General features: G+C 48.9%; 2 protein-coding genes across 4 annotated transcripts in view; both read right to left on the reverse strand.

Moving 5' to 3' along the window:
* PHGDH (phosphoglycerate dehydrogenase) overlaps positions 1 to 1,671 on the reverse strand; it is a 36,621-nt gene extending 34,950 nt beyond the window's left edge. The window contains exon 1 of the mRNA XM_077273670.1: positions 1,306 to 1,671. Within this exon, the coding sequence (XP_077129785.1) occupies positions 1,306 to 1,446 (141 nt within the window). The 5' untranslated portion in view covers positions 1,447 to 1,671. The remainder of the gene's footprint in view (positions 1 to 1,305) is intronic.
* A 12,898-nt stretch (positions 1,672 to 14,569) lies between these two features.
* The window catches only part of LOC143785027 (serine protease 27-like), a 29,513-nt gene continuing 28,603 nt past the window's right edge, over positions 14,570 to 15,479 (reverse strand). For all 3 annotated transcript variants that reach the window (XM_077273674.1, XM_077273673.1, XM_077273672.1), the window contains exon 6: positions 14,570 to 15,083. In XM_077273674.1, the coding sequence (XP_077129789.1) occupies positions 14,805 to 15,083 (279 nt within the window). In that variant the 3' untranslated portion in view covers positions 14,570 to 14,804. The remainder of the gene's footprint in view (positions 15,084 to 15,479) is intronic.

Raw genomic sequence — 15,479 nt, forward strand, 5'->3', positions numbered from 1 at the left:
CAGATCCGCACAGCACAGGGCTGCAGACTATCACTCCTGAGCAGTGTACACAAACCATCTCAGCTTCCTCCCTGCAGAGCATTGCATGACAGACTGCATCACAGGAACTAGAGAGCACAATCTCTGCAGAACATCTCACCATGTAGCCATGTATTGTGGAGGGGGCCTGCCTTCTACAGAGCTCCACTGCAGAGCATTGCTCCTTCTCAGCACTGTGCAGATGGTTACTACTCTGCTGAGGCTTATCCAATGAAGGCCCTGCTCTATACTGCAGAGCATTGCATCGGGTTATACTGCAGAGCATTGCACTATACTGCAGAGCATTGCATCGTTATACTGCAGAGCATTGCATCGGGTTATACTGCAGAGCATTGCATCGCCCATACTGCAGAGCATTGCATCGCCCATACTGCAGAGCATTGCATCGCCCATACTGCAGAGCATTGCATCGCCCATACTGTAGAGCATTACACTATACTGCAGAGCATTGCACTATACTGCAGAGCATTGCATCGCCCATGCTGCAGAGCATTGCACTATACTGCAGAGCATTGCATCGCCCATACTGCAGAGCATTGCACTATACTGCAGAGCATTGCACTATACTGCAGAGCATTGCACTATACTGCAGAGCATTGCACTATACTGCAGAGCATTGCATCGCCCATACTGCAGAGCATTGCACTATACTGCAGAGCATTGCACTATACTGCAGAGCATTGCACTATACTGCAGAGCATTACACTATACTGCAGAGCATTGCATCGGGTTATACTGCAGAGCATTGCACTATACTGCAGAGCATTGCATCGCCCATGCTGCAGAGCATTGCACTATACTGCAGAGCATTGCACTATACTGCAGAGCATTGCACTATACTGCAGAGCATTGCACTATACTGCAGAGCATTGCATCGCCCATACTGCAGAGCATTGCATCGCCCATACTGCAGAGCATTGCATCGCCCATACTGCAGAGCATTGCACTATACTGCAGAGCATTGCACTATACTGCAGAGCATTGCACTATACTGCAGAGCATTGCACTATACTGCAGAGCATTGCATCGCCCATACTGCAGAGCATTGCACTATACTGCAGAGCATTGCACTATACTGCAGAGCATTGCATCGCCCATACTGCAGAGCATTGCACTATACTGCAGAGCATTGCATCGCCCATACTGCAGAGCATTGCACTATACTGCAGAGCATTGCATCGCCCATACTGCAGAGCATTGCTCTGTACACCGGCCCGGCTCTGCACACACTGCCCCTCTTCCCGCACATGTCCGCAGCTCTCCTACCTTTATCCTGGAGATGAGCTCCTGGGGGCTCAGTCCGGGGCTTTCCGTCACCTCTAGGCCCCCCTGTGAGCGCAGAATCTCAGCACAAGCCGGGGCCAGGAGGTCACTGATGAGGACTCGTCTGATGTCTGACAGCGCCATGTCCGAGCTCTCTGTGCTGACAATGCACAAATGGCTCCAATCACAGCCTCACTGTTCCCTCACATTTTCTGCTGAGTTCAAATCTCCTCCCTCTCTCCTCCCTCTCTCCTCACAGTCCTTCCCTCCATCCTCCCTCTCTCCTCACAGTCCCTCCTCCATCCTCCCTCTATCCTCACAGTCCTTCCCTCCATCCTCCCTCTCTCCTCCCTCTCTCCTCACAGTCCTTCCCTCCATCCTCCCCCTCTCCTCAAAGTCCCTCCTCCATCCTCCCTCTCCCCTCACAGTCCCTCCTCCATCCTCCCTCTATCCTCACAGTCCCTCCTCCATCCTCCCTCTCTCCTCACAGTCCTTCCCTCCATCCTCCCTCTCTCCTCACAGTCCCTCCTCCATCCTCCCTCTCTCCTCACAGTCCTTCCCTCCATCCTCCCTCTCTCCTCAAAGTCCCTCCTCCATCCTCCCTCTCTCCTCACAGTCCTTCCCTCCATCCTCCCTCTCTCCTCACAGTCCTTCCCTCCATCCTCCCTCTCACCTCACAGTCCTTCCCTCCATCCTCCCCCTCTCCTCACAGTCACCCCTCCATCCCCCCTCTCACCTCACAGTCCTTCCCTCCATCCTCCCCCTCTCCTCACAGTCACCCCTCCATCCTCCCTCTCTCCTCACAGTCCTTCCCTCCATCCTCCCTCTTTCCTCACAGTCCCTCCTCCATCCTCCCTCTCTCCTCACAGTCCTTCCCTCCATCCTCCCTCTCTCCTCACAGTCCTTCCCCCCATCCTCCCTCTATCCTCACAGTCCTTCCCTCCATCCTCCCTCTCTCCTCACAGTCCCTACTCCATCCTCCCTCCCTCCATCCTCTCTCTCTCCTCACAGTCCTTCCTCCATTCTCCGTCTCTCCTCACAGTCCTTCCTCCATCCTCCCTCTCTCCTCACAGTCCCTACTCCATCCTCCCTCTCTCCTCACAGTCACTCCTTCATCCTCCCTCTCACCCCTCAGTCCTTCCCTCCATCCTCCCTCTTTCCTCACAGTCCCTCCTCCATCCTCCCTCTCTCCTCACAGTCCTTCCCTCCATCCTTCCTCTCTCCTCACAGTCCTTCCCCCCATCCTCCCTCTATCCTCACAGTCCTTCCCTCCATCCTCCCTCTCTCCTCACAGTCCCTACTCCATCCTCCCTCCCTCCATCCTCTCTCTCTCCTCACAGTCCTTCCTCCATTCTCCGTCTCTCCTCACAGTCCTTCCTCCATCCTCCCTCTCTCCTCACAGTCCCTACTCCATCCTTCCTCTCTCCTCACAGTCACTCCTTCATCCTCCCTCTCACCCCTCAGTCCTTCCCTCCATCCTCCCTCTCTCCTCACAGTCCTTCCACCATTCTCCATCTCTCCTCACAGTCCTTCCTCCATTCTCCCTCTCTCCTCACAGTCGCTCCCTCCATCCTCCCTCCCTCCATCCTCTCTCTCTCCTCACAGTCCTTCCCTCCATCCTCCCTCTCTCTTCACAGTCCTTCCCTCCATCCTCCCTCTCTCCTCACAGTCCCTCCTCCATCCTCCCTCTCTCCTCACAGTCCTACCCTCCATCCTCCCTCTCCTCATAGTCCCTCCTCCATCCTCCCTCTCTCCTCACAGTCCTTCCCTCCATCCTCCCTCTCTCCTCACAGTCCTTCCCTCCATCCTCCCTCTCTCCTCACAGTCCTTCCCTCCATCCTCCCTCTCTCCTCACCCTCCCTCCTCCATCCTCCCTCTCCTCACAGTCCTTCCCTCCATCCTCCCTCTCTCCTCACAGTCCTTCCCTTTATCCTCCCTCTCTCCTCACAGTCCTTCCCTCCATCCTCCCTCTCTCCTCACCCTCCCTCCTCCATCCTCCCTCTCCTCACAGTCCTTCCCTCCATCCTCCCTCTTTCCTCACAGTCCCTCCTCCATCCTCCCTCTCTCCTCACAGTCCTTCCCTCCATCCTCCCTCTCTCCTCACAGTCCTTCCCCCCATCCTCCCTCTATCCTCACAGTCCTTCCCTCCATCCTCCCTCTCTCCTCACAGTCCCTACTCCATCCTCCCTCCCTCCATCCTCTCTCTCTCCTCACAGTCCTTCCTCCATTCTCCGTCTCTCCTCACAGTCCTTCCTCCATCCTCCCTCTCTCCTCACAGTCCCTACTCCATCCTCCCTCTCTCCTCACAGTCACTCCTTCATCCTCCCTCTCACCCCTCAGTCCTTCCCTCCATCCTCCCTCTTTCCTCACAGTCCCTCCTCCATCCTCCCTCTCTCCTCACAGTCCTTCCCTCCATCCTTCCTCTCTCCTCACAGTCCTTCCCCCCATCCTCCCTCTATCCTCACAGTCCTTCCCTCCATCCTCCCTCTCTCCTCACAGTCCCTACTCCATCCTCCCTCCCTCCATCCTCTCTCTCTCCTCACAGTCCTTCCTCCATTCTCCGTCTCTCCTCACAGTCCTTCCTCCATCCTCCCTCTCTCCTCACAGTCCCTACTCCATCCTCCCTCTCTCCTCACAGTCACTCCTTCATCCTCCCTCTCACCCCTCAGTCCTTCCCTCCATCCTCCCTCTCTCCTCACAGTCCTTCCACCATTCTCCATCTCTCCTCACAGTCCTTCCTCCATTCTCCCTCTCTCCTCACAGTCGCTCCCTCCATCCTCCCTCCCTCCATCCTCTCTCTCTCCTCACAGTCCTTCCCTCCATCCTCCCTCTCTCTTCACAGTCCTTCCCTCCATCCTCCCTCTCTCCTCACAGTCCCTCCTCCATCCTCCCTCTCTCCTCACAGTCCTACCCTCCATCCTCCCTCTCCTCATAGTCCCTCCTCCATCCTCCCTCTCTCCTCACAGTCCTTCCCTCCATCCTCCCTCTCTCCTCACAGTCCTTCCCTCCATCCTCCCTCTCTCCTCACAGTCCTTCCCTCCATCCTCCCTCTCTCCTCACCCTCCCTCCTCCATCCTCCCTCTCCTCACAGTCCTTCCCTCCATCCTCCCTCTCTCCTCACAGTCCTTCCCTTTATCCTCCCTCTCTCCTCACAGTCCTTCCATCCATCCTCCCTCTCTCCTCACAGTCCCTCCTCCATCCTGCCTCTATCCTCACAGTCCTTCCCTCCATCCTCCCTCTCTCCTCACAGTCCTTCCCTCCATCCTCCCTCTCTCCTCACAGTCCCTCCTCCATCCTCCCTCTCTCCTCACAGTCCTTCCCTCCATCCTCCCTCTCTCCTCACAGTCTGTTATGATCTGGTGGCCTAGGAGCAGCATGAGACGTACTCTGGAGAAGGTGGTACCTGTACTGACCGCAGACCCTGAACTTAACACCGCAACTAGAAGTAGCCGTGGAATGTACCTAACACTCCCTAGACATCTCGACACAGCCGGAGGACTAAATACCCCTAGAGACAGAAAAGGGAAAACTATCTTGCCTCAGAGAAAATCCCCAAAGGATAGACAGCCCCCCACAAATATTGACTGTGAGAGGAGAGGGAAAAAAGACACAGACTGAAATCAGGATTTAGCAAAGGAGGCCGCTCTAGCTAAATAGGATAGGACAGAGTACTATGCGGTCAGTATTAAAACACTAGAAAATATCCACCACAGAAAATACAAAATCTCCACATCTAACTAAAGATATGGAGGGTATATCTGCATCTCCAGAGATACCAGCTTGGCTGAACAAATCCTTATACAGACCAAGCTGGACAAGAAAAAACATGGAAAAGAACTGAACAATAAGGCCCACAGCATGTGGACTGCAAAAAACAAAGACAGAACTTATCTTTGTTGAAATGAACAGCAAAGCAGGAGAGACCAGGCAGGGATGTGAATCCTCCAGGAACAATGGACAACTGGCACTGACTAAAGGGTCAAGCAAGACTAAATAGCCCAGTCAGAATTGCAATAAGTGGACACACCTGATGAATGCAGCGATCCAAAGACAGCAGCGCTACCACTTATAACCACCGGAGGGAGCCTGAGAGCAGAATTCACAACAGTACCCCCCCCCCCCCTCGAGGAGGGGTCACCGAACCCTCACCAGAGCCCCCAGGCCGATCAGGACGAGCCAAATGAAAGGCACGAACCAAATCGTCAGCATGAACATCGGAGGCAACAACCCAAGAATTATCCTTCTGGCCATAACCCTTCCATTTGACAAGATACTGAAGCTTTCGCCTCGAAAAACGAGAATCCAAAATCCTTCTCAACCACATACTCCAACTCCCCATCAATCAACACCGGGGCAGGAGGATCAACAGAGGGAACAACGGGCACCACATATTTCCGCAACAAAGATCTATGAAAAACATTATGGATGGAAAAAGAGGCTGGAAGGGCCAAACGAAAAGACACAGGATTAATAATCTCAGAAATCCTATAAGGACCAATAAACCGAGGCTTGAACTTAGGGGAAGAAACCTTCATAGGAACATGACGGGAAGACAACCAGACCAAATCCCCAACCCGAAGCTGGGAACCAACACACCGACGACGGTTAGCAAAACGCTGAGCCTCATCCTGAGACAACACCAAATTGTCCACAACATGAGCCCAAATCTGCTGCAACCTGTCATCCACAGAATCCACACCAGGACAGTCAGAAGGCTCAACCTGCCCTGAAGAAAAATGAGGATGAAAACCAGAATTACAAAAGAAGGGTGAAACCAAGGTAGCAGAACTAGCCCGATTATTAAGGGCAAACTCGGCCAATGGCAAGAAAGCCACCCAGTCATCCTGATCAGCAGACACAAGCATCTCAAATAAGTTTCCAAAGTCTGATTAGTTCGCTCGGTTTGGCCATTTGTCTGAGGATGAAATGCGGAAGAAAAAGACAAATCAATGCCCAGCCTAGCACAAAAGGCCCGCCAAAACCTAGAAACAAACTGGGAACCCCTATCGGACACAATATTCTCCGGAATGCCATGCAAACGAACCACATGCTGAAAAAACAACGGAACGAAATCAGAAGAGGAAGGCAATTTAGGCAAAGGTACCAAATGAACCATCTTAGAAAACCGGTCACAAACCACCCAGATAACTGACATCCTTTGGGAAACCGGAAGATCAGAAATAAAATCCATAGAAATATGCGTCCAAGGCCTCTCAGGGACCGGCAAAGGCAAAAGCAACCCACTAGCGCGGGAACAGCAAGGCTTGGCCCGCGCACAAGTCCCACAGGACTGCACAAAAGAACGCACATCCCGTGACAAAGAAAGCCACCAAAAGGACCTACCAACCAAATCTCTGGTACCAAAAATCCCAGGATGGCCAGCCAACACAGAGCAATGAACCTCAGAAATCAGCTGTGCCCAAAACTGAGGTTTATTTTTAGCCAATGGTGTAGCATCAATTCCCCTCAAAGGAATAGGGTTCTGCAAAGGCTGTAAGGGGAAACCACAACGTCTGGCAAATTGTAAGTCCATTAAGTTCAAAGCGGCGCCTGAATCCACAAATGCCATGACAGAAAATGACGATAATGAGCAGATCAGGTTCACAGATAACAGAAATTTAGGTTGTACAGTACTGATGGTAATGGAACTAGCGATTCTCTTCGCACGTTTAGGGCAATCAGAAATAACATGAGCAGAATCGCCGCAGTAAAAACACAACCTATTCTGACGTCTGAATCCTTGTCGTTCAGCTCTAGACACAATCCTATCACACTGCATAGGCTCAGGACTCCGCTCGGGAGACAACGCCACAGTGCGCACAACTCTGCGCTCACGCAAGCGCCGATCAATCTGAATGGCCAGAGACATAGAATCACTCAAACCAGCAGGCATGGGGAACCCCACCATAACATCTTTAACCAATTCAGAAAGACGCTTTCTGAAAATTGCCGCCAAGGCATCCTCATTCCATTTAGTCAGCACCGACCATTTTCTAAATTTCTGGCAATACGATTCTGACGCTTCTTGACCCTGACACAGGGCCAACAAGGTCTTCTCAGCATGATCCACAGAATTAGGTTCATCATACAATAACCCTAGCGCCTGAAAAAAGGTGTCTACGTTAAGCAAAGCCGGATTCCCAGATTCCAGGGAAAATGCCCAATCCTGAGGATCACCACGCAGCAGAGAGATGACAATTTTAACCTGCTGGATGGGATCACCAGAGGAACGGGGTTTCAGAGCAAAAAACAGTTTACAGTTATTTTAAAGCTCAAAAATTTGGACCTGTCCCCAAAATACAAATCAGGAGTTGGAATTCTAGGCTCTAAAACCGGAGTCTGAACGATATAATCGGAAATACCCTGTACTCTAGCAGCAAGTTGATCCACACGAGAAACCAATCCCTGAACATCAATGCCAGCGCCAAACTCCTGAGCCACCCAGAGATAAAGAGGGAAGAAAAGACACAACAGACTACAGAAAAAAAATGGCTCAGCACTTTCCTTCCCTTCTTCTGAGATGCGATTAACTCATTGTTGGCCAGTTGTACTGTTATGATCTGGTGGCCTAGGAGCAGCATGAGACGTACTCTGGAGAAGGTGGTACCTGTACTGACCGCAGACCCTGAACTTAACACCGCAACTAGAAGTAGCCGTGGAATGTACCTAACACTGCCTAGACATCTCGACACAGCCGGAGGACTAAATATCCCTAGAAATAGAAAAGGGAAAACTATCTTGCCTCAGAGAAAATCCCCAAAGGATAGACAGCCCCCCACAAATATTGACTGTGAGAGGAGAGGGAAATAACATACGCAGACTGAAATCAGGATTTAGCAAAGGAGGCCGCTCTAGCTAAATAGAAAGGATAGGACAGAGTACTATGCGGTCAGTATTAAAACACTAGAAAATATCCACCACAGAAAATACAAAATCTCCACATCTAACTAAAGATATGGAATGTATATCTGCATCTCCAGAGATACCAGCTTGGCTGAACAAATCCTTATACAGACCAAGCTGGACAAGAAAAAACATGGAAAAGAACTGAACAATAAGGCCCACAGCATGTGGACTGCAAAAAACAAAGACAGAACTTATCTTTGTTGAAATGAACAGCAAAGCAGGAGAGACCAGGCAGGGATGTGAATCCTCCAGGAACAATGGACAACTGGCACTGACTAAAGGGTCAAGCAAGACTAAATAGCCCAGTCAGAATTGCAATAAGTGGACACACCTGATGAATGCAGCGATCCAAAGACAGCAGCGCTACCACTTATAACCACCAGAGGGAACCCAAGAGCAGAATTCACAATAACAGTCCCTCCTCCATCCTCCCTGTCTCCTCACAGTCCCTCCTCCATCCTCCCTCTCTCCTCTCAGTCCTTCCCTCCATCCTCCCTCTCTCCTCACAGTCCTTCCCTCTATCCCCCTCTCTCCTCACAGTCCCTCCTCCATCCTCCCTCTCTCCTCACAGTCCTTCCCTCCATCCTCCCTCTCTCCTCACAGTCCTTCCCTCCATCCTCCCTCTCTCCTCACAGTCCTTGCCTCCTTCCTCCCTCTCTCCTCACAGTCCTTCCCTCCATCCTCCCTCTCTCCTCACAGTGCCTCCTCCGTCCTCCCTCTCTCCTCACAGTCCTTCCCTCCATCCTCCCTCTCTCCTCACAGTCCCTCTTCCATCCTCCCTCTCTCCTCACCGTGCCTCCTCCATCCCCCCTCTCTCCTCACAGTCCTTCCCTCCATCCTCCCTCTCTCCTCACAGTCCTTCCCTCCATCCTCCCTCTCTCCTCACAGTCCTTGCCTCCTTCCTCCCTCTCTCCTCACAGTCCTTCCCTCCATCCTCCCTCTCTCCTCACAGTCCTTCCCTCCATCCTCCCTCTCTCCTCACAGTCCTTCCCTCCATCCTCCCTCTCTCCTCACAGTGCCTCCTCCGTCCTCCCTCTCTCCTCACAGTCCTTCCCTCCATCCTCCCTCTCTCCTCACAGTCCCTCTTCCATCCTCCCTCTCTCCTCACCGTGCCTCCTCCGTCCTCCCTCTCTCCTCACAGTCCCTCCTCCATCCTCCCTCTCTCCTCACAGTCCTTCCCTCCATCCTCCCTCTCTCCTCACAGTCTCTCCTCCATCCTTCCTCTCTCCTCACAGTCCTTTCCTCCTCCATCTCCCTCTACTCCTCTATCTATGGGAATGTTACTTCCCTCTACTCCTCTATCTATGGGGACATTACTTACCTCTACTCCTCTATCTATGGGGATATTACTTCCCTCTACTCCTCTATCTATGAGGACATGACTTCCCTCTACATCTCTATCTTTGGGCACATTACTTCCTTCTACTTCTCTATCTATGGGGACATTACTTCTCTCTACTCCTCTATCTATGGGGACATTACTTCCCTCCACTCCTCTATCTATGAGGACATTACTTCCCTCTTCATCTCTATCTTTGGGCACATTACTTCCTTCTACTCCTCTATCTACGGCAACATTACTTCCCTCTATTCCTCCATCGATGGGGACATTACTTCTCTCTACTCCTCTATCTATGAGGACATTGTTTCATTCTACTCCTTTATTTATGGGGACATTACTTTACTCAACTCCTCTATCTATAAGGACATGACTTCCCTCTATTCCTCCATCGATGGGGACATTACTTCCCTCTACTCATCTATCTATGAGGACATTACTTCCCTCTACTCCTCTATCTATGGGGACATTACTTCCCTCTACTACTCTATCTATGAGGACATTACTTCCCTCTACTCCTCTATCTATGAGGACATTACTTCCCTCTACTCCTCTATGTATGAGGACATTACTTCCCTCCACTCCTCTATCTATGAGGACATTACTTCCCTCTACATCTCTATCTTTGGGCACATTACTTCCTTCTACTCCTCTATCTACGGCAACATTACTTCCCTCTATTCCTCCATCGATGGGGACATTACTTCCCTCCACTCCTCTATCTATGAGGACATTACTTCCCTCTACTCCTCTATCTATGGGAATGTTACTTCCCTCTACATCTCTATCTTTGGGCACATTACTTCCTTCTACTCCTCTATCTACGGCAACATTACTTCCCTCTATTCCTCCATCGATGGGGACATTACTTCTCTCTACTCCTCTATCTATGAGGACATTGCTTCATTCTACTCCTTTATTTATGGGGACATTACTTTACTCAACTCCTCTATCTATGAGGACATGACTTCCCTCTATTCCTCCATCGATGGGGACAGTACATCTCTCTACTCCTCTATCTATGAGGACTTTACTTCCCTCTACTCCCCTATCTATGAGTACATTATTTCATTCTGCTCTTCTATCTATGAGGACATTACTTCCTTCTACTCCTCTGTCTATGGGAATATTGCTTCCCTCTACTCCTCTATCTATGAGGACATGACTTCCCTCTACATCTCTATCTATGAGGACATTACTTCCTTCTCCTCCTCTATCTATGGGGACATTACTTCTCTCTACTCCTCTATCTATGGGGACATTACTTCCCTCCACTCCTCTATGTATGAGGACATTACTTCCCTCTACTCATCTATCTATGAGGACATTACTTCCCTCTACTCCTCTATCTATGAGGACATTACTTCCCTCTACTCCTCTATCTATGAGGACATTACTTCTCTCTACTCCTCTATCTATGAGGACATTGCTTCATTCTACTCCTTTATTTATGGGGACATTACTTTACTCAACTCCTCTATTTATAAGGACATGACTTCCCTCTATTCCTCCATCGATGGGGACATTACTTCCCTCTACTCCTCTATGTATGAGGACATTACTTCCCTCTACTCATCTATCTATGAGGACATTACTTCCCTCTACTCCTCTATCTATGAGGACATTACTTCCCTCTACTCCTCTATCTATGAGGACATTACTTCTCTCTACTTCTCTGTCTATGTCTATGAAGAAGTCTGGGTTCTGGATCTTGACCGGCACAGGTCTGTGATTTGGGCCTTGACTGACTGTTTGGGCTCTGGGTTTTGACCGGTGTAGATCGGATACTTGAGCCTTGACGAGTGTAGTGGGGGCTCTGGATCTGATTTGGTGTCGTCTGGGTCCTGTTTGCAAGCGGACAGCAGCCCGCTGGCACACTCTCTCTGCTGAGGCCTGTCACTCCAGCTGCAGCGTCTACTCCTGTGCACATCTGGACCCCTCTCTCAGTGCAAAAACCCACTCTGGTTTGGCGTGCAGACCTTTTATACTGACAAACTCTGTCATCAATGGCACCTGACTGGGTGTTACATTCAAACTCATCCTCCCCGCAACTCATCTTCTTTTGGTTAGTTCCACACCATCCTATATGATCTGTTGGTGTCTGCCTTCTTCTAACAACGACGCCATCGTTTTTCAGGCTTTCTTCTCTTGCATAAGCTCTCCTGCACCATGTCAGGACTCTGAACATTTTTTATTACCTTTTTGTGCATTACTGCCCTTTTCCAAGATGGCGTCTTTGGTCTCATGTGCACTGTGACTTCCTGCTATAAAACTCCACCCCAGCCTTCAGTCTGTGCTAGAGTATTCTGCCTTGCATCCAGCTCCTGACCTCTGATTACTCCCTGGCTATACACCTGCTCCTGTGAACCTGTGGGGTTATCCTGCTACTCTGCTCTGAGTTCCTGCTGCATACACAAGCTCCAGTAATCCTCCTTCATCTGCTGCTCGTGTTACTTCCATCTGCATTTGCTGGACATGTAAGCTGCTGCTGCTTTGCTATAACCTGAGACTATTACCCAGGCCTCCCTGGTTGAGCTAAGATATTATTTGAACTGCCTTATAAGCATATCTGTCTGTGTCTGGACTAAGACAAGGATCTATTCGTGTCAAGTATCCTCAAGAATAACTGTGCTTCATAGACTTTCTGCATGATTGCATTTTCCTCTGAAGTTCACTATAGACTGCTAAGCTGCGTTTAGTATTTGCACCAAGTGTCGTGGACTTGAGTTTCTCTCTGCACCTGTTTGAATCACCGTGTGATAATATAGACTTTACCACTTATAAAACTGTGTCCTGTAGTTGTCTTGTTCCACGCAAAGAGTCTCCTGAGTTATCCCCTATAATTATTACACACCATCTCAAGAGCTGTAGCCAGGCTCTATTGCACTTTTATGGGTACATTCAGTTTAATATCCTGTCTATATAGTAAATGCTGTGACCATGAACAGCTGTGCAGTTGCTAAACTCTTGGTCCCTTCTTTCTTGACCCCAATGCGCAGTTTCTCCACTGCTCTAACCTACATAAATGAGCTAAACAATGTTAACATAAAAAATCATGACCGTCTGTCCCCACAAAAAGTCTGGGCTCGACAGTCTACAGCCTTGTGAACTCGAAAACATGTAAGCAAGCAAATTCATAAACTGAAAGGTGTCACAAGAAAGATTTTCATGAAACCTGAGGGCAACGTTTGCTGATATGGAGTTTCCTCCATGCTCTAAACTTGGACAAAGGTCACTGGTTCTAATTCTTCCACCAGCCCTGAAAATGTCTCTGCACACCAAGTGCTATTCTCCTCCTTGTAGTTTTTTCTTTTAAGAGTCTTCCTCGTGAATGAATTTTATTACCGCTATATATAATAAAGAGTCTAATGACTAGGGGACACTGGCTGATCATTAGAGCAACAGACTGTAATTTGCATGGAGTTGCTGTAAAAATGTTCATTGTTATTGTTCAAGTCTATGGAACTGATGGAGTACTGCGCTGGGCTATTTCTACTAGTCCATTGAAAGAAAATGCTATCATGTATTCTGTACCTCTCCAACCATGGCAAACACTGGCCTTCTGATGAATATAGAACTGTGAATTCCTTATATGCTAACATCTTGAGATTGGTGAGGCACATTCTCTAAATGTAGGGCTCTAGAGTAGCCATGTAGTCTCTCCTGACCCTCTCCAGGCCCTTATGTCCTCTCCAGACTCCTCTACTCTCCTTTTTCGATCCCCCTTCATCTCAAGATTACATTATCATTCTCTAGACTCCTCAGTCCCCTCCAAACTTCTCTGTTCTCCTCTAGATTCTGCTATCATCCTCTTCCCCTTTCAATCTCCTTTGGGCACTATGAAACTCCTTTTATCCAATCCCCCAACCCTGCTAGACATCTCTGTCCTTCTCTAGATTCCTTTGTCCTCCTCTACACCTCTTCCCTCCAAACATTTCCCTCTTCTCTATATTATTCCTCTAGACTTAACTGTCCCCTCTGGACCCCTCTGTTCACCTTCAGACATTTTTGCCCCTCCTCGACAGTCCTCAGTCCTACTTCAGTCTCTTCTCTGGCTTTCAGACTCCTTTGTGTTCGGTCTTCCTCTAGACCCCATTCCCTTCGGACTCCTGGGTCATCCAGACTCTTCTATCCCCTCAAGGCTCCTCTGCTCCCACCAGAGTCCTTAGTCCTTTCCAGACTCCACCATCCCTTCTAGACTGCTATGTCCTCCTCTGGACTCATCTGTCCCCTCAACACTTCTCTATTATCTCCTGTCTCTTCCCTCCATTCCAAACTCCTCTGTTCTCCGCTAGATACATTTCTTCCTGACTTTTCCCTTCCTTTCATATTGTTTTGTCTTCCACTACACTTCTTTGTCCTCTCCATGCCCCTCTATCTTCTGTCTGAAACTCTTCTGCTTTCTTTCTGTTTCTTTCCAACACTTATCAGCCCCTTCATACTTATTTGCCCCCTCCAAACTCCTTGGTTTCCTCCAGGCTCCTCTGTCTGGGTCTGCCTGGAGCTGTAAATCCTAGCAGAGCTTTCTAGATTCTGCTCCATCAAGGACAATAAGTTGGGAACCAAGTAAACAGATAATATGTGGGAGGGTGACAGACGTGTGGTCCTCTTCATGCCCTTGTGCTGACTTCTTCATATTGAGGAACTTCTCAGCAGTCTCAGAGAGGTCATCACAGATGGTGCGGTGGAGCGTGTGGATAATGTGATCCACAATATTAAGCAATGGAGGCTGTTGTTTCTGTCTTTATCAGGGCACCTACTCAGTATTACTAACACATCCAGCCCAGAGGATACGATTATAAATTAACTTTTATTTAAATCATAACTTAACAATTCAGCAGAGTAGCAGGATCCCAAATCCAAACCTGACACCTACTATCAGGATCCTACAAACCACAGAATAGCATTCCCAGCCTTCCGTAAGAACGCTAGCTAACGTATCTGACTAGTGATGCTAGGACTACATGAGTAAAGTGTCACCGTGCAATAAAGTGAATGAAAAAGGAAGAATTAAAAGTGAATTTTTAATGATGATGTGATCAGAACAGTGGTTCTTTCCATACATGTTTATTAGTATTGAGGTTCATGGAATAACAGTTTTGCAGTATGGTGGTCCACAAGTGGGGGTCGCCTCACAGACATTTCCATCATGGACATCGCACGGACAAATTGTCCATTGTCTATATGTCTAATGACCTAGAAAGAACAATGTGCACTAAGGATTAATGCAAGTGTGGAGATGGCAGAGAAACCAGGTCTAGCAGATCTTGTGCATGAGCAGGGTGAGGATCAAGAAGAGAAGGGTGAGCACCGAGGAGGGCATCACTGAACCGTTGGTGGGTTCTTGGCTGACTGAGATGTCAGCGGGTGTCAGCTGGAATTGTGGCACATATTGCTGAATCCAGCCAGAATATGCAGTCACTCTTGTATATACACCAGGACGGTTTGGAATAGCACAACCGAAGCCCCAGCTGACCAGTCCGGCCAAGAGCCAAGACCCATCCCATCGACAAGCCAATGGACCACCGGAGTCGCCCTATGGGACAGAAGAACAGAAAGACTGTGAAAATGATGCTGCTCATCGTAGAACTGGAGGTCTGCAGATTTGGGTTAGATCAAGAACCTATAATCCAAACAGTAATTTCAATATAAATAAGAGCACACAGAATAAACCTAGAAAATCATAATGTTACTCCATAATAACCATGAGTCAGACAAACCTACATGAACTATAGAGGCTTTCCTGAAATACATAGCTGCGGAAAGCATTTTCTAAAAATTGATAATTAAAATAAACAAACAATGAAAGTAAGAGGAGGCCAAAGAGAGACACAAAATAATGAAGATAATATGTAAAGTGACCAACAGATGGAAGAATACCAAAAAATGATAATCACAGGTATGTACATGTAAAAATGCATCTGTGTACATG

This window comes from Ranitomeya variabilis, chromosome 7, assembly GCF_051348905.1.
Source record: "Ranitomeya variabilis isolate aRanVar5 chromosome 7, aRanVar5.hap1, whole genome shotgun sequence".
Taxonomy (NCBI): domain Eukaryota; kingdom Metazoa; phylum Chordata; class Amphibia; order Anura; family Dendrobatidae; genus Ranitomeya; species Ranitomeya variabilis.